Consider the following 18590-nt stretch of genomic DNA (forward strand, 5'->3'; position numbering starts at 1 on the left):
CTAACAAATAATTAACAATTTAGAAGCTCTTTCTGCTACTGTTTATTTTATTCATAAGACACAATTACGGTTTAGCATCTTCAAATTTCGATTGGATAACTATAAATTTTGAGCATTTAAGCATTTCAAAATTTTAATTCACTCAAAAGTAACAAGGATTTTGACACATTAAGTCAAAACTTCGACAAAGCTTTGCCTGGGTAAAGTTTTTTTTCCATCACCAGAAACAAACTTTCATAAAATAAAACAAAATATGTTTTATCATATTTTACCTTTTTCTATTGATTGATTGATTGATTTGCAAGAAATCATTTAAATATATAAACCTGAACGAGCCACTGCCTGAAAGCCCTAATCCAGGGTTTAATAAACACTCATTGCCTTATGTCACTGCTACGGAAGTAAAACTTCAGCGCACACATGTAGGGTAAATTTGACTTTGAGCCGTTTTTATTACCTTTTTGTATTAAGATATGTGATGCACGAATCTCGATTATACACAGAAATCTAGGCAAGAATGCAGCTGTAAGGGCAAGTCCGAGGTTGTTGGGGGGTTTAGGTGATTGCTTCTTTAAACACGTGAGGCAGCAGCCTCCACTTCAGTCCAGTGGTTACCAGTAGAAAGCCTCCGAGCGGACAGTTTCTTCACCAGCTTCTTGGTTAAAGAGGTCAGCCCCTCATCCCGAGTCAGTGTTTGTTTCTGAGCATAGTTTGAAATGTTTTTGTGTTTTCGCAGACCATGTCATGCAGGTTGTTTTCATCCCTCCAGACTGTAACTGTGTGGGGTTTGATCTCAGCTCACTTTGAGGAGGTCAGAGCAGTGGACACAGGTACAATGAAGAGCTGAGCCCAAGCCTGCGATGATGTTTCGCCTCCGATCTGTGAACTCCTGCCTCCGTAGGCTCCTTCATGGAGGGGCGGTGACCAGAGACCAGGTGCTGGAGCAGCTGCAGGTGTGCTCTGCTGAAAACCATGTGTTTGATGTAGTGGGCAAGAACAAGGCTAAGCTCACAGTGGACCACGTGAACTATGCTGTGCGGTTGCTGTGGCAATTTCAGAAGGAGAGACCGGAGATGCTCCGGACTGTGGACCTCATCAAGAGTCACCAACAGTTCCTGACTCTTCGGGTTTTGGCAGAAAACAAAATAGATCTCATGGATGACTTCATGTTGATCGATATCCTCTACGCTTTTCTTAGGTACATGGTCACACATTATCCAGTGTATTCAGTTTATATGACTGCAAAGGTTAACATGCATGCTTTCCTTCTAATAGGCTGAATATGGAGCCACATGACTCTCTTATTCAGCAACTGGTTTCAGAAGCATGGCTAAGAATAGACCGGTAAGAAAATGTTGGCTAATTTAAAAAAAAGAAAATTGTGTAATGGTTAAAACACAGTCATGATTTACTTTTTTGCAGGTTTCCAATGGCTTCTCTGTCCAAATTTGCTGTCTGCTTAAATGATCAGCACCTTCAGCACAGTCCTCTAATGGGCCGCATAACCAGCATTGTGAATGAGAGGCTGCCAACTATTGATGATGCCAGGTTTGTTGGGCGACCCATGATTTTTGAATTTTTTGAATATAACCACCTCTTGTTGTGTCGTCACTCCCCCCCGCTTTATTATGTTTCAGGATCCTGACTGCTCTGATGATCAGCGTGTCATCCCTGGTGTCTCCCCAGCTGCGGGACGCTCTCATCAGCAGAGCCGATCACCTGCTGCACACCACGGATCCCTCGAATTACAACATCCCGCGACGAATGGTGCAGTTTCTGCGCAACATCAAGTACATTCACAGACCGCTGCTGGAGAGGTGCAATGAGATCTTCCTGCGTAACATCCCCAGACTGGATGCAGAGAATCTCAGCATCATCCTAGGGCTGTATCAGTCACTGCAGTTCAACAACTGTGACTTCAGGCTAGCTGCTAAACAAAAGCTGACCGAGCTGATCGACTCGAGCATCGATCCTTTCTCCTTCACCAAACTGTTTGTTGCTCTGGCCCCTATGGCTACTCCAGAGATCAGAGAAAGGTTTGTTTCATTATCAGTAGCGTGATATGAGGGGAAATCTCTTTAAAGCAGTTCCCACTGACCTGATATCCACTTTGATTCTTTACAGGTTGGAGAACACTGCCCTCTTGTTGGCGGATGAGCTCAATGCACAGCAGGCACTGGCTGTAGCTGAAGCACTAGAAGAGATTCAGAGCAGGAACCATAGCTTAATGAACAAGTGAGTTGTTTATGTGTTACCACCTGTTACAGTATGCCTGGTGTTGTCTTCACCTTGTGTGTGGTGTGCCTTATAATCAGTTCCTGGATCAGAGCCTTTGTAGCCTGACAGTAGAGATAATCAGTAACTATAACTAATCATTTTTCAGAATTGCATCGGTAATCCAGAGAAACCTTCACCTCTACAAGTCAGTGGAGGTGGCCAGAATCACACAAGCCCTTTTTCTGTTGCAGTATCAAAACCCCGAGCTCTTCGCCACACTGAGAAACATTTTGATCAAGTAAGTGTCTGCCAAAGGCGCAACTGCTGCTTCACAGTTTATTTGGATAAAATGCAGACTGACGCCCTTCTGTCTCTCAGGTTTTTGGAGCACAGCGTCTTCCCCTACGAAGTGACCATGCTGACCCGTGTGCTCTCCATGCTGCCCTGTCCGCGACTCGAGGAGGCCGTGGTCTCTCGGGTAGACGCGGTAGTGGAGCAGTGTAATCTCAGCGAGCTTAACACCATTTCTTTTGCCGTGGCCAAGTGGGTGCGCAACGATCAGTCCTACCGCCACAACACTCACAGCAAGTACGTGCGTCTGCTGCAGACGTTGAACCGCTGCGGGCACGAGAGGCTGCAAACAGCCGACCGGCTGGACTTACTGCTGGACGAGCTCAAGTACGTCTCGGGGGAGTGGTTTGAGGAAATGCTGCTGGACGAAACCATGATCACGCTGCAGAGGATGATCGACCAAATAAACTGGACCAACGTCTCCGAACTGGCCTTCTTCCTAACCAGGATAAATCATCTCAGCCCTCCTCTGATGGACCGAATCGCCAGTGTGACTGTTGAACACATCCATAAGGTGCTTCAAGAGACATTCATTGGATCACTATGTTAAATACTGCATACTGACATCCTCTATTCTTCATGTCTCTTTTTTTAAGATTCACTACTCAGCAACATACGCCACACTCCTCCCCTTTTCTGTCCTTAACTATGACCCTCCGCAAGTAGACGATCTGTATGATGCTTGTATTAAGCGCTTCACTCCTCATCTCAGTAAGTTATTATGTGTGATTGCAGATAATTTTTCTTTCTTATTTTTAGGCTTACACTCACTGTATGTACTTGTAGGCTCCTTTGACCCACATCTGCTGGTCCTCCTGGCATACTCCTTGGCTGTAGCTGACCATTTTCCCGAGGAACTGATCAGAGCAATTTTCAGCATAGACTTTCTGGGAAAGCTGGATTCACAATTGGAAAGTAAGCTGCCAGTTTCCTTAAATTTGAGCATCTGTGCCACAGCTTCCATAGTGAAATCTGATGGGACTAATATAAGTGTTTATATTGCTTCCTCCAGCCCTGCCCAATGCGCTCAACATGCGGACACGACTGCGGCTCATGGAGCTCAACCGTGCCGTGTGTCTCGAGTGTCCGGAGTACCAGGTGCCTTGGTTTCATGAGCGCTACTGCCAGCAGTTGCATAGGAAAGGTAAGAGGATGCCCTGAAATCAAATTTTCTCTTTTTATGTAGGCTTGGTTTAAAACTGCTGCAACTTAATGCTATATCAGTTACATGGGAGTTGTTTGTTTTTAGGGAATGGCTCTGTGAGTCCTGTGCAGCAGCAGATCCACAAAATGCTGGGTGAAGTTCTTGGAGGCCTTAATTGTGTTCAAATGGCAGTTGTTACGCCATATTTTTACACCATAGGTGAGTAATATGAGGTGACCGTATTTTCTTACACTGTTTTTCTTTTGTAAAAGTCTTTAAATGTATTGAATGGACTGATTCAGTTCAAATATTATCAGTTTAACTCCTAATTAAAAGCCTTTCATATAGTTATATTAAATTTCTGGTCCTGAAACGACATGCATATGACACATGGTAGGAAGCAGTCTTCAATCAGCACCACAGGGTCTGTTACTACAAAGGAGGATTTTGTCATATCCAGATAACTTAAGGGTTAATAATCAGTTGTTCTGTTGCCAGTACACTCGCCAGTAATTGTGATTGGTCCGATGCTGCCAGTGCCACCCCTTTCTTATGAACATGGGGGAGGGTTAACGTCGCAAGTTGATAACTACTTTCTCAGGAAAATACCATAAACAAATCCTGATCCAGATTTCCTTCTTTCTCGAGGAGCTCTGCACATGATGTTGTCACGCAGTCTCATTTTTAAAAACGCGACACGTCACTTTGTCTTTTTCAGACTTTGAATGCAAACTGGACAAACACTTGAAGCCGCTGTCCTACATCGAGCCAAGCACACTGCAGATCTCAGACAGAGGAAAAGTTCACTGGGACACAAGCTCACTGGAAAACATCAGGGATGAGCTTCCAACTGGAGCTCAGCGGTATGGAGATCCTTATATGTACTTGTATTTACACAGATCAAGGATACTTAGTATGTTGACATCCTCACTTTGCCTTTTTCTCAGTGTCGCTGTGGACTTTCTTGATTCAAAGTACTTCTGCAAAAACACTCATCACATGAAAGGTGAAGCCCTGATGAGAAAGAGACACCTTGAAATTCTGGGATACCGTGTTGTTCAGGTGAGACAGTTTTACTCTGGTTGATGTTAAATGTCGTTCTCTAACTGCATCCAGTTTAAATACTAGCAATATTACAATACACCTGCTGTGCAGTAATTGGTGATGTTTCGGTTTCGCAGATCCCTCACTTTGAATGGAACTCTATGGAGCTTTCAACACAGGATGCCTGGAAGGAATATCTAAAAAAGAAGATATTCAGATAGCGTTCCTCCCAAAAGCCCTTATTTATAAAATCATGATTGAAATGTTGCTTTCAGCACCGAAGTCAGAGTTTCTGTGACTGAACACGCAGCATAGAAAATCCCCACATATTTAATTATAGTCTAAAGTTGACATGAGTCTACCTCATTCACCTTAAATGAGATTGTGTATTATGTGCTTTTGTAATTAATAAGATTTTTTCTAAATAAAATCTGAAAAATTGTATTTGTGCTTTATATTTTCAATATTTAGATCAGTGAACTTTTGCAAAAAATGACTGTCCAGCTTTTAAACATCATTGCATATCTGTTACTTAGAACTAGTGTTTTAATGCATCATTATATGTTTATGCTGACACGTGTCAGATTGCACAGGGCCACACAAGAGTGGAATCCTGAGTTTTTGCTATCAGGGGATCACACATCCAACAGTATTTAGATTTTTTTTTTTTTTAAAGTTGCTTTTATTTTTCTGCATACATGATGTTGACCTCTTAAAACACCGTGTCTAAAATACCAAAGAGCCATGGTATATTTGTGACTGATTTCAATACTATAAAAGAAAACCATGTGTTGGGGAATTCTCAGATGTGCTATAGAGCGAGGGTTCTCAGATTGTGGTCCATGAGCACAGTAAAATGCACTAGTACATAATTTAATCATCCACAATTAAAATGAGATTCACTTAAAAAAGTTTAAACACTGATCTACTCTTCAAGATCACTTTCAGCACGGCTATCCTTTTTTTATTCCTCTATGTGCTTTCATGGGCTCTCTGCAAATGTTGAGGATGATGAGGCAACAAACAGCAGCTTTCAGTGGAAGAGTCACATCAAAGACTAATGCACAAATAATGTGTTCCAGTGTCACAGAACCAGATTTTGCCCCTTGCTGCTTCTTCCTTTTACCCAAAATAGAAATCTAGAGAAAGGATTTTGTGCAAGACTTCTAAAAGTAGAAGCTCTGCTAGAGAAGGTTTGGAGGTACACATGTGTTGTGATATTTTGATACCATGGTAGCATTTACAGGATATTGTTTTATAGTGATATTATACAGGAAAACTGTTACTCAATAAGGCCCATTTACTAGTTGTTTTTCTCTTTCTCTGTGACCCAAGAATTAATGTGTAAGACTCACAGGCTGGTACCCCAAGGTCGAAAATACCACAGAGACGAGACCACTTCCTTACTCCCATCCTCCCTTCCTTATCCTTTAGAAAAGAGCTTGTTAAAGGCCAGGTGGTTTGTTTCAGAATTCACTAATGAAAGAACTCTGTATTCTATGTCTAGGAGTGTATTTTGCTGGGATGATCATAAATTGTAGCTGAACTGATAAACTACACAAAGGATACTTCTTTGCTCAGAAGGCAGGAAGACGTTTCCTTATTTGGTCTGTACCGGTTTGAACTGAGAACCTGCTGACACACGAACCTTTTTTTCCTCTATATAAACTGTTGTATACTGAATAAACCTTTGAGTTGATTGTGGGAGAGCAACCTGAACAGTCTCTGTATCATTTTGTTCTCCTAACTGCTCCCGACGTCGTAACTAACCCAGCTGAACGGCATACCTGAGCGTTACTTTGAATAATTAGGAATCTTATAAGGAAAGGACAAAACTCTGCTTATCGGTGCTCACGCCTTGGAGGAAACCCGATCCACGGAGAAACCCGGGACGGAGATTTCTTTCAACATGGACACTATGTATGAGAACTGAAATCAGGTACGCGTAGAGTAATGAAACCATTTTTCTGTGTGGACTCTAACCACATGCTGGCAGCCTAAAGTAGCACTCGGTCATTAAAACTTTATAACATGATGGTACATTTTATTAAAGAAGGGCAGGCATGTGTGAAAATGAGAAAAATAACCTGCTGAATAAAAACATGTACAGAGTATTCTCTATCCTGCATCAGTAACAGTGAACATGCATGATGTGTTGTTACAGTTTGGGCATTCTGGCTGCATTCAGGCGCATAGAGACACACGAGGCTCCGGCTGCATAACGCATCTCTTTGATCATGCCAGTCCACTGTTTCTTGTCATCTTCATATCTATTAAAAAAAAAAAAGAGTCAAAATAAGTATAAATGAATTAAAATATTTTATCCCCCCGAAATAAAATAAATATCATGTAGAAAACTGTAATACATAATGCAAAAGTAAAATAAAAAACATACTGCCAGATGTCAATGACTTCAGAGGGTGTACACTCTTTGTTCTCATTCTCCACCATAGCAAAGCCTCCTACAGCATACAGCAGTCCGCCACAGCTCACCAGGTTGATTGAGCTCCTCTCCTGTGGAAAATCTGTAAATGGTGTCCACCTGCAAGAAGATGCACATAAATGTAACATGAAGCAATTCCTGTGTGCTTTTAATTTCCTGAAAGATCTATTTAAAAATGAGCTTTGTAGGCCTTACAGAATGCCTTTTCTCTCATCAAAACGCTTTTTTCAGATACCACTCGTGTCATGTCTGCAAAGTCCTTGCTTTCTCACACAGCCCAGAAACATGCATGTTAGGTTAGTTGGTGATTCTAAATTGGTTGTAGATGTATTCTGAAAAGTTTGTCTCTCTGTATTAGCCCTGTGATAAATAGGTGACTTATCCAGGGTGCACCCACCTCTCAACGAGTGACAGCTGGGGTAAGCTCCACAACAATCTGCCAAGAGCATTAAAGTCCCTACTGCAGTTTGTCCCAGGGAAACCAAATCCTTTCATCTTACTGTCCAGTTCATAAAAGAACACTTCCAAGGGGGGTTATTTTCAGAGATAGTGCTGGTTGTCCATCATTTTTAGTCAACCATGCAGTTCTTTTAATGTTTAGGGGTTATTATCTTGCAGTCTAATGTTTCTAATCATTCTAATATCAAAATAAAGTTCTACTTCCTGCAGAGGTAATGCCTCTGCAGGGCATCAGAGGGTGTAGTAACACAGGTTTCTCTAGCATTGCCTCTGTTGTGTGAACAAGGCTTAAATTACTTTATTGTAACTTCATCATTTTCTTAATCTACGAGAGACACCTCGAAGGGACGGTTGTTGTGAATTAGCACTATATAAATACAACTGAATTTAATTTAATGACAGGCCCCATTTCTCCATGAAAATGAAGGGCTTTTCAGTTTTTGACTTTGCCCTGAATCTTTAGTTTGTCAATAATCATTATTTACTCCAGTTAGATTACTCCAGTTGGATTACCGCTCACCTTTGTACTGTTTAATATTGTCTCCTGGACATTGGCTGCTCATGTTTGATTTAAAAACAGAAAAAAATGGGGGGTTGTGTAAAACCTTTTAATGGTAGTGTGAAAACAGTTTTTAGTGAATCTATTTTTATGTTTTTAACAGTATCTATATCTTCTACAAATCAGAAAATCTAAATCTGGTTTAAAAAAGGGAACTTGTATGGTTTATATTAGCAGCACCTACTTGTTGGTCCCAAAGTCGTAGGCTTCACACACAGCTGTCAGGCCTTCTTCATTGACACCTCCAGCAACAATGATCCTTCCTTTGTGGATAACAGCGCCAAACATGGATCTGGGTGTCTTCATGGCAGCGACCTCTTTCCACTCTGACTTCTTGTGGTTGTATGCAAACATCTTATTGATTGCTTTACTTTATTAACAGACAGAAACGATTCCAGGGAAGAGTTAATAACATGTGAAAATCGTGGTTTGACTTAACGTGTAAATATTTGGGGTATTTGCAGCCTTACTTCTCATCGGTTTTTCCTCCAATGCAGTATACCAGCCCGTTCTCAGAGACCACACAGTGGCCGTGGATTTTTAAGGGCAACTTTTTTGTTTCTGTCCATTTCATTTTTCTGTTGAAGCAGATAATAAGGGAATAGGAAATGTTCAATGCAGAACCGTGAAGCAAGGCTTTTGTAAAATGTGTTGAACTTACTCGGTGTCATAGCACATGACGGTGTCGTGAGACTCGTTGGTCTGTAAATCTTTTCCTGCTACAGCAAAGATGAGATTCTCAAATTCACCCATAGCAAAGAGACACCTGGGGGAGGGCATGGGTGGCAGAGCGATCCATTCAGCAGCAAGACTGTCCAACTGCAAACAATGATTTCAGATTAAGAAAAAGATTCAAATTGTTGCTTTAATATGAATTAAAGGAGCACTTTCTACCTGGTAGAAGTAACACTGCAGGGTATTCTCTTTCTCGTCCTCATCCACAAACAGTCCTCCCAGCACATACAGGTTGTTCTTCTTTGTTGTCAGACTGACGTGGTTTTTGGGGATTTGCTCAGCCATTGCTGCCAGAAAACATTCATTTTCCTGGACATCGTAGGCCACCGCAGCTGTGTCGTTAATCATCAGAACCACATCTCTGCCATACATGCCATATCTGCGGTTATCATTCAGGTAACCGGGCAGCTTCCCCTCCTCTCCTTCCTCTGCATCTTGCCCCTTTTTCTTCTCAGGTAGCTTCCCCGCAAAGGCTTCCTTGATGATTTTGATTTTTTTCTGGACCTCAGGATCAGCCTTGACGAGGTCATCTTTCTCCACTTTCTCCTTGAAGTACTTCTCCGGCAGCAGTCGGAAACGGATGAAGTCAAAGGCCTCCACCAAAGACTTCACACGCTTGTCCTTGTCCTTTCTGATCCACCTCATGAGACACTCGAACACCGCTTCTTCCTTTTCCACATTGAGCGCATCTGCTCCGATAATGGCAAAGAGTTCAGGTGGAGCAAGCCCCAAGAAATCATCATCCTTGGCTATGGTTTCAAAGTGATCTGCGACGTAATCTCGAGCCGACATTGCCAATCTGGCACAATTCAGCATCAGTCCCAGTCTGTAGATGGCAAGGCAGCTTTTCTTGTTCAGCCTTTTCTGGAGATAATTCACACAAACTGTGAACACTGAGGGAATCTGGAAGCGATTGGCAGCAGTCAGAATATCCTGCACGTTGTCATCGTTGATGTCAATCTCTGCTGAGTACATGTAATTCACAATCACCTCCATAATATTGGGGTCAAGGTTCTCAAGAACAACCTCTTTTTGGCTTGATTCCTTACCGTCCTCTGAAAAGTAGAGCTCCCGGAAATAAGGACTGCATGCTGCCATAATGAGCCGATGGCAGGGGATGCTTCTGTCTCCGACCTTTAGGATACAGTCAATCAATTTATTCTCATTGAGAAGCTCCTTGAGCCCATCCTGGAGCAAAGTGCTCTGAAACAGACGAAGATCTTCCCTCAAACCTTGGGGATCCATTCTTGTGGGACAGGAAGTAGATTGAAGTAAGGGAAAACTGACCGTCCTTGCTGGTGAAGACAGAACTATAGACAGGCAGGTCTGAAGCCAGTTCAATATAACTGTGCCCCTCTAAATATAGCCAAACACCCCATCCATGAAGAATTCAGGTTGGCCAAAGCAGTGCGCTCACACAGCTGTCATGGAGTAAAAGCAACTGATGTGCCTCGTCACCCCGAAAGATTAGTAACAACATTGTTGTACCAAACAGAAAAACACATCATCTCCTTATTTTACTCACTTTTGACTAAATTAAAAAAAAAAAAAATCCACACAAAACACCTTTTAAACAAAGTGGCACCACAGTGCAATCCAGTGCTCTGCAGGTTTACACAAACAGCTGGCATCTATACCACAGCTGTGAGCAGGGACGTCTACATGTGGAGTGAGTCAGAATTCAGTGATAGTAATGACTTCTACGCTACAGTGTGCAAGCCTGTGTCGGTGTGTGAGGCATTTCCACAGGAGTTACCAAATAAGCAGCCGGGGGTCAGCGAACAGCTGCAGCCACAAGAGCTCAAGGCCTGTTCTCAGACCATTGTGTCCCTTACACACACAGTAGCTACAAAAGATATAAAGACATCAAAAAATTTACTTTCCACCATCTGTTTGAATATCTTTATTTATATTACATTCAAGTTCACTACAAGAAAATGTTTTATATAGTAAACGTCACAATTTACTTTTCTTTTTTAGGAAACTGCACTCAGCAAAACTGTACATCTTTTAACCAGAGCTATAAGCAATATTGTCTATACAAGCAGAACAACTACATAAAATATGTACATGTGTTTGATGTTATCTCAGCTCATTACTTCCCACAGCCCTTGAAGAGTGAAGCCGTCCTTTAGCTTTTCAATGGCGAGACCGAGCTCCTCAGAGAAAACTGGCTCACGGTCTTGTTGCTTTGGGAAAACAAAACAGAAATCAGGTTTATAGCACTTTTTAAGTTTTATAGCAAGCTGTCATGATTGTATTATTATATATATTGAGATTTTACCTTATTGCCATCTGCAAAGTAGGCCTGCAACCAAACACATGAACACATGTAGTTAAAAAAGCTAATGTAAATTAAAATAAAGCATTCTGCTTGTAGTAAATAGTTGATGACTCCCAGACACGAGCGCCAGGCAACATAAATTCATGTTTGTTCATTATGCTGGAGGATATTAGCTAATAGCTATTCTGAGAGTGTGAAAGCTAAACCTTTGATTCCCAGACGAGTGATGAGTGTAAGGGTTGCCAGCAGGCACACTCACAGTAAATGCATCGGTCTGCTCATCGGGCTCGATTTCCACGTCATCGGGAGGCTGTTCCACTGTGAGCTCTTCCAAAGGCTGCGGCTGAAATCGTTGTTAGGACAAACAGTGCTATGACAACACGATCAGCTGAAGAGCCGGGAAAGCCAGCTACATTAAAATATCTCCTTAACAGCTGTGAACTCAAAAATAGACTTGCAGGCTATTTTTGAGTTTGTGATTCTTATATTGTGTATGTATGCCTACCTTTTCTTCCATTTCATAATCCACTCCAAAGATGGGGTTAGCAGAGTACACTTTATGCAAGGAGTTGATTTCTTTGAGTGCATCTTGGAGTTTTTCCACTGGGTCAATCTTAAACCCAAGCACGTACCCACCACTCTAAAAATCACAAAGTGGATATTTTGGTATATTAGAAGACCAAAAACTAAAGAAGAAAGTCCCAATAATAGAATTATATCAGAAGACTGTAAATGACATTGCATAGAAGTTACCTGGCGTGAGCTCTCTATCACCAGCGCCAGGCCAAACTTTGAGTCTCTTATTCTGATAGACCACTTGAGAGGAAATAAAATATGTTATACACCATCCTGATCTGCATTGAACAGGACACATTATTTCATAAGAGAAACAAATAATAAGACTTCTGATTTATGTGGCAGACCACTTTATTAGGTATATCTTGCAAGTACCGGTGGAAACTGCTTTAATTCTTTGTAGCATAGATTCAATATGATGATGGAAACATTGCTCACAGATTTTGGTTTATATTGACACAACATCATCACACAGTTGCAGCAAATTTGTCAGCGGCATGTCCGTGATGAGAATCTCCAGTTCCACCACAACCCAAATGTGCTCTTATGGACTACACTTGATGAGATGTACCTAACAAAGTGGCTACTGAGTGTGTTTTATAATCGTAAACACATAAAATGCATTTACAGACAATGACTGATTGTTTGAGCTTTACTAGAAACATTTTATGAGAGAAACATTTCCCTGAATAAAAAACATATAGTTCTGTTTGGGAAATATGTGAGCCAATCGTGTTCAGGACAATTTTAACCATGTGGTGGCAATCATATCCACGCCTAACGAAGGTAAAGATACAGATAAGTGTACTTATTATTTGTTCCTGGCTGACTGTGTCCATTCACATGATATGCTCTGATAAGATGTAGGCAAACTGGGTTGAACTAGGAATTAAACTATAATGTTGTGTAATGTGTGTAACAGAAATCTAACAATCAGAGCGTCAAACTTTTAAAGCAGATTTAATCAGATTTCAGTTGCGATTCTGTATTTATTGTATCTCAGTGATCACTGACATGATAATCAAACAGTTCTTCTCCTATTTATTTAGAAAGATACTTTAAATTAACTGCAGAAACAATTGCCTACACTGTAGTTTTTGCCAAGATGTTTGCCAAGTGGTAACAATTGCTTCTAGAAGGACCTTGACTGTACTTACAATCTGGAGGTAAGGAATGCTGACGTTGAAGCTCTCATTCATGTTTGCGTGCCACACAATCCGAACATTGGTAATGAAAAAGGTTCCAAGGTTACCCTAAAACAGCGTCATCAAAGGAAACTCACTTTCACATATTTAGAGATTATTTTCTATAATATGTTTTCACATTTTTTTAACTGTCATAATTTAAATGTGAACCGCTTAAAACAAACAAACAATGGAAATAAGTTGATCTTTGCGTTTCTGGTACTTACTGCACGCACACTATCATGCGCGTCTTAATATGCTTACATGTGTTTGTCTGTGATATTTATTGGTTTGGGATATGTATTGGAATTAAATAAAATCAATCAAACAGCTCTTCACAAAAACATCTCAATCGCCTGTAAATACTTCTTTAAAACAGTGTGGTAACTTGTTCAATTTTAGTCTGTGCATGCATATTATCTGAGAAACACTAAACAAATATTTTAAAAGTCACACTAGTACCTGATCGCTGGATAAATTCCAGACTCCATTAATTTTATCATACACTTGCTCGCGGGGCAGGAGTCTAAGCTGCTTATTTTGAATCAGTGCAGCTCGCAGTTTCAGGTCCCGGTACATTTTGGAAGTCTCATAGGCTCTGTAACAACACAAGTCACATTTTAAAACAATGAGAAAGATGTATGTTTGATAGATAATTTAAAAACTCCCTCAGTGCTGTTTTACCTGTGGACAGCGATGACAGAGGTGAAAAGCCTCGGACTTCCTGGAACCACATTTGTAAAAATAAACTCAAATCTCGTGTTGTTGGACTTGGTCAAGATGTAGAGAGCTTCAGTTTGACCTCTTAATTTCTGGAAGAGAGTAATTACTTCCTAAATTACCAACACTTTTATACACTTTAATTCTTAGCACGTCAAAAAAAACCCCAAAAAACAACAACAACAAAAAAACAATGCTGCCGTAATTTGTCCTACAGGTTTGACATTTGTCCACTTTATGTGAATAATGGATAAAAAAAAACCTGTTGGCACACTTAAGGTGCATCAGTTAAGAAGTGTTAATGAAATTAAATATTTTTGATGTGAGGAAGTGTAAAAACATTCTGAACAAATAGTTTAAAAACAGAAACAAAATGCACAGGTAAAACGAGTTTACTTACTGAGTTGGCTGTCCTTGTTGTGATGTTAATGATGGTGTTGTAACCTACAGCTGAAACAAAAAAGAAAAACTTCAGCCCCCTGTCTGTTTGTCACTGCCTGTGTCTCTAAACCATAAATCATATCAGGTCTCACTGACATCTTGCAAACCTTCCCTTTCACTCTTCTGCACTCTCTTCTTCTCCTCTCCTGTGGAACGTACATCACTATGGATGGTTGACCCCAGGTAGTTAAACTTATCCACGTTCACTACTGCTGCTTCACTGTTAAACCTGTCACCTTTTTCATTCCCACACATATACAATCTCTGACTCGTAACGTACAACTCACCACTGTCTCACTGTCCTCGTACTTTGTCAATCCTGACTTCCTATAAGCAGTAGCACAGTTCTTCTCTGGCCAACCTATCATATATTTTCTCTTGATCCAAAACAACAAAGAACAACTTATATTGACCTTCTCCATCAACACTCTCAAAGCTAACATCACATCACTATTGTTCTTTCTGAGCATGAAGCCATACTGGAGGTCACTGATTGTAACCGCTTCAACAGCTCTTTCCCATAGCTTCATAGTATGGATCCTAAACTTTATCTTTCTGTAGTTATAACAGCTCTGCACGTCACCCTTTTTCTTAAAAATCTCTATCAGTACACTTCTTCTCCATCTGCCATGATTGTTTTAAATCTGGTGAAAAAGTTCACTCCCCTCTCTACGAGACATCTCCATACCTCCACAGGTACAGTGAGATGCAAAAGTTTGGGCAACCTTGTTAATAGTCATTATTTTCCTGTATAAATCGTTGGTTGTTACGATAAAAAATGCCAGTTAAATATATCATATAGGAGACGCACACAGTGATATTTGAGAAGTGAAACTAAGTTTATTGGATTTACAGAAAGTGTGCAATAATCGTTTAAACAAAATCAGGCAGGTGCATAAATTTGGGCGCCACAAAAAAAGAAATGAAATCAATATTTAGTAGATCCGCCTTTTGCAGAAATTACAGCCTCTAAACGCTTCCCGTAGGATTTTGAGCAGTGTTTCGGGTCGTTGTCTTGCTGAAAGATCCGGCGCAGCTTCAGCTTTGTCACTGATTCCTGGACATTGGTCTCCAGAATCTGCTGATACTGAGAGGAATCCAACTTTAACAAGATTCCCAGCCCCTTGTTATGCCCAAATAACTCAATTTTCGCTTCATCAGTCCACAGCACCTTATTCCAGAATAAAGCTGGCTTGTCCAAATGTGCTTTAGCATACCTCAAGCGGCTCAGTTTGTGCTGTGGGCGGAGAAAAGGCTTCCTCTGCATCACTCTCTGTGTAAAATGCGCCGAATGGTTGAACGATGCACAGTGACTCCATCTGCTGCAAGAGGATGTTGTAGGTGTAGGTCTTTGGTGCTGGTCTGTGGGTTGACTCTGACTGTTCTCACCATTCGTCGCTTCTGTCTTTCCGAGATTTTTCTTGGTCTGCCACTTCGAGCCTTAACTTGAACTGAGCCTGTGGTCTTCCATTTTCTCAATATGTTCCTAACTGTGGAAACAGACAGCTTACATCTCTGAGACAGCTTTCTGTATCCTTCCCCTAAACCATGATGGTGAACAATCTTTGTCTTCAGGTCATTTGAGAGTTGTTTTGAAACCCCCATGTTGCTACTCTTCAGAGAAAATTAAAAGAGCAGGGAAACTTACAATTGACCCCCTTAAATACTCTTTCTCATTATTGGATTCACCTGTGTATGTAGGTCAGGGGTCACTGAGCTTACCAAGCCGATTTTAGTTCCAATAATTAGTTATAAAGGTTTTGGAATCAATAAAATGACAACAGGGCGGGGCGATCGTGGCTCAAGAGTTGGGAGTTCGCCTTGTAATCGGAAGGTTGCTGGTTCAAGCCCCGGCTTGGAAAGTCTTGGTCGTTGTGTCCTTGGGCAAGACACTTCACCCGTTGCCTACTGGTGGTGGTCAGAAGGCCCGGTGGTGCCAGTGTCCGGCAGCCTCGCCTCTGTCAGTGTGCCCCAGGGTGGCTGTGGCTACAATGTAGCTTGCCATCACTAGTGTGTGTGGATGACTGATTGTGTAAAGCCCTTTGGGGTCCTTAGGGACTAGAAAAGCGCTATACAAATACAGGCCATTTACCAACAGTGCCCAAATTTATGCCCCTGCCTGATTTTGTTTAAATAATTATTGCACACTTCCTGTAAATCCAATAAACTTAATTTCACTTCTCAAATATCACTGTGTGTGTCTCCTATATGATATATTTAACTGACATTTTTTATTGTAACAACCAACGATTTATGCAGGAAAATAATGACTATTAACAAGGTTGCCCAAACTTTTGCATCCCACTGTATGTCATCTGGACCAACTGTGTTTCTACTCTATATCCTCTTCATAGCGACCCTCCCTTCATCCTTTCTAAACTTTTAACTAAACAATTCAAATAGATTAAAAAAAAATGCATACAACACAAAGTCAAATAATGGAGGCATCCAGGTGTACTTACACAAATTGACTCTTGGCAGAGCCAACGAGTGCCAAATGATTCTCAAATTTGTCACCAAGAGCCGTCCTGGAAAAAAGTGAACACCATGATCCGTTATTATTTTTGTTAGTAGCTCTCAGCATCAAGGTTATCATCGTTAGACTGAAAACTAAAAATGTTAAGCAATAAAAAACTCAAATGTAACGAGTAAACCCTCGCTGGACAACTCACTGAAATGGAATTGAGGTCAAAAACTCAAAATGAAAAGAAAGAAAAAAATTAAACTATAAAAAATCTGGTCTAGATATTTGCAGTCTCTAAGGTAGCAAAAGCACCTCGGTCTCCGTTGTTTCCTTTCGTATCTTCAATTGAGTCCAGGCAGTCTATGAGCACCTCTCCAGGACGTGTTTTCATCTGCCTATGAACAGCATGGATTACAATATTGGCACTCAGTGCGTGCGATATAAAGCCACCGCAAAAACGAAAACACTTTAAACTTAATATATTTATCAGGAAAACCTCGCATCACAGTGTCGGTGTAAATAATGACGCTAGGCAATTAGCTTAGCTAAGCTCCATTAACCAGTTAGCCTCTACGGGCGGTGACAAATTAACTTACTGTACAGTGATGTCAAACCTAACATCTCGGTCTTCCCACAGAGCATCTAAAACAGACGCCATGGCTGCAGGTTATCACCCCCACAGCTCGTTGCGGTAAAGCTTGATGTACTTCTGCAGTCGATATTCCAGCTAAAGAGGCTAATCTCAAAAAGCCATCCCAGCGTCATAATCACCACGGCAACAGACGGCAAGCCGAAAGGTCAAAAATGTGTATCCGTGCTTAAGGCGAATACTTGATCCCTAACCATTTTCAGACAAAAATGGCCCCAATTCTTCTCCATATTTGTTTTATTTCAACCATAGTGCCAAATGCTTCAAATTTAAGCCTAGCTGGATTACTAATCAGGGCTTTATTATAAGCAGGTATGATAAGGAGGACGGTGCTAATTAAAACAAAACAAAACAAAACAAACAACAACCAACACCAGGGGAAAACAACAAAGCTTTATATTGAAATTATAATGTAATTATAATGTTGAGTTGCTTACATTTTAAATTGGGATAATATTTTTGTGAAAACTTTTGAAAACCTATACTATTTGCGTGTGTGTTTATGGTATCATATGCTCTGGATTTTCAATTTTACTGATTAGGATTTTATAAAACGGCAGTACAGAATCCACAAACTGGCAAAATACAATTGGTAGTTATACCAGTTTCCACTAACTGACATTATCCTATTTTACTGCAGACACATCAACATAAATGGAATTAGTGGAAACAATTGTAGTGCTTAAGTTAATAGATGCAAAGCAAACAATCATCCTTTTTGATTTTATTATTAAAATGTTTTTAAAAATCACCTGAGATATACAGACTGCTCAAATCAACATAACTTAAATGAATAAACTGCAGAAAACCTCAATCTTTACAAGAAGATCTGATCTCCAAAAGTTAATTCTGTTCATCTGGACGTAGTTTTTTGTGGGAGAAAGGTTTCGTCACTCATCCAAGTGACTTCTTCAGTCTCAGCTGACTGCAGGTTTCCCTGATCTTATAAACAGTACATTTGCATAATGACTGAAACCAGCCCACTGAAGGAACAATGGGCTGGGAGGTCAGTTCCTTAATCTTAATTATGCCAATTCTCATGACCATTGATCAACAACCACTGACCAAAACCCACTGATCAAAGACAACTGATCAATGGCCATGAGTATCGTTCACAGAGAGTTGGGGAATGGCTGCAATCACAGCATTGTAAGATGGCGAAAGATGTACAGAGTATCAGAGATGGTCTTTCCCTTTTCACGTAAATGGCCTCCTTGACTCCGCGCTCAAACCAGTGTTCCTCCCTGTCCAGGATGTGTACATCCTCATCATTGAAAGAGTGTCCACTGGCCTGTAGGTGTAAATAGACTGCAGAATCCT

The 18590-nt window shown here is 40.8% G+C and overlaps 3 protein-coding genes across 6 annotated transcripts; 1 reads left to right on the forward strand and 2 right to left on the reverse strand.

The window, feature by feature from the left end:
• Positions 1-528: 528 nt before the first annotated feature.
• Positions 529-5200, forward strand: fastkd1 (FAST kinase domains 1). 4 transcript variants are annotated; one of them, XM_026144953.2, is made up of 16 exons: positions 529-668; positions 770-953; positions 1059-1198; positions 1276-1344; positions 1423-1548; positions 1638-2036; positions 2125-2235; positions 2384-2515; positions 2596-3082; positions 3165-3279; positions 3355-3483; positions 3581-3712; positions 3818-3931; positions 4431-4575; positions 4660-4774; positions 4894-5200. In XM_026144953.2, exons 2-16 carry the CDS (start codon positions 861-863, stop codon positions 4975-4977), a joined length of 2391 nt encoding a protein of 796 aa, XP_026000738.2. In that variant the 5' UTR covers positions 529-668; positions 770-860; the 3' UTR covers positions 4978-5200. The 4 variants fall into 4 exon arrangements, with proteins under 4 accessions (XP_026000738.2, XP_026000737.2, XP_026000735.2 ...); XM_026144952.2 differs by having other exon boundaries at positions 737-1198; XM_026144950.2 differs by having other exon boundaries at positions 770-1198.
• Positions 5201-6779: 1579 nt separating this feature from the next.
• klhl41a (kelch-like family member 41a) lies at positions 6780-10286 on the reverse strand. Its single transcript, XM_026144762.2, has 6 exons — positions 9112-10286; positions 8879-9036; positions 8688-8795; positions 8402-8587; positions 7152-7298; positions 6780-7026 (listed from the first exon to the last, which is right to left on the reverse strand). Exons 1-6 carry the CDS (start codon positions 10195-10197, stop codon positions 6915-6917), a joined length of 1797 nt encoding a protein of 598 aa, XP_026000547.2. The 5' UTR covers positions 10198-10286; the 3' UTR covers positions 6780-6914.
• Positions 10287-10840: 554 nt separating this feature from the next.
• Positions 10841-17417, reverse strand: bbs5 (Bardet-Biedl syndrome 5). Its single transcript, XM_026145906.2, has 12 exons — positions 17218-17417; positions 16934-17016; positions 16620-16685; positions 14117-14166; positions 13681-13808; positions 13459-13594; positions 12970-13065; positions 11990-12052; positions 11742-11876; positions 11496-11579; positions 11237-11260; positions 10841-11141 (listed from the first exon to the last, which is right to left on the reverse strand). The coding sequence occupies exons 1-12, from the start codon at positions 17277-17279 to the stop codon at positions 11040-11042; spliced, it is 1029 nt and encodes a 342-aa protein (XP_026001691.1). The 5' UTR covers positions 17280-17417; the 3' UTR covers positions 10841-11039.
• Between the last annotated feature and the right edge of the window lie 1173 nt (positions 17418-18590).

This window comes from Astatotilapia calliptera, chromosome 16 (assembly GCF_964374335.1).
Source record: "Astatotilapia calliptera chromosome 16, fAstCal68.1, whole genome shotgun sequence".
NCBI lineage: Eukaryota > Metazoa > Chordata > Actinopteri > Cichliformes > Cichlidae > Astatotilapia > Astatotilapia calliptera.

Coding starts and splice junctions, on each gene's coding strand:
- fastkd1 (XM_026144952.2), top strand. CDS start 861: ATGATGTTTCGCCTCCGATCTGTGAACTCCTGCCTCCGTAGGCTCCTT. Junction 3,932..4,430: donor GCCATATTTTTACACCATAG/GTGAGTAATATG, acceptor TGTCTTTTTCAG/ACTTTGAATGCAAACTGGAC. Junction 4,775..4,893: donor TGGGATACCGTGTTGTTCAG/GTGAGACAGTTT, acceptor TCGGTTTCGCAG/ATCCCTCACTTTGAATGGAA.
- klhl41a (XM_026144762.2), bottom strand. CDS start 10,197: ATGGATCCCCAAGGTTTGAGGGAAGATCTTCGTCTGTTTCAGAGCACT. Junction 8,588..8,687: donor GGAGGAAAAACCGATGAGAA/GTAAGGCTGCAA, acceptor CTGTTAATAAAG/TAAAGCAATCAATAAGATGT. Junction 7,299..8,401: donor TACGACTTTGGGACCAACAA/GTAGGTGCTGCT, acceptor ATCTTCTTGCAG/GTGGACACCATTTACAGATT.
- bbs5 (XM_026145906.2), bottom strand. CDS start 17,279: ATGGCGTCTGTTTTAGATGCTCTGTGGGAAGACCGAGATGTTAGGTTT. Junction 13,595..13,680: donor TCTGTCATCGCTGTCCACAG/GTAAAACAGCAC, acceptor GTGTTGTTACAG/AGCCTATGAGACTTCCAAAA. Junction 13,066..13,458: donor GGAATTTATCCAGCGATCAG/GTACTAGTGTGA, acceptor ACGCTGTTTTAG/GGTAACCTTGGAACCTTTTT.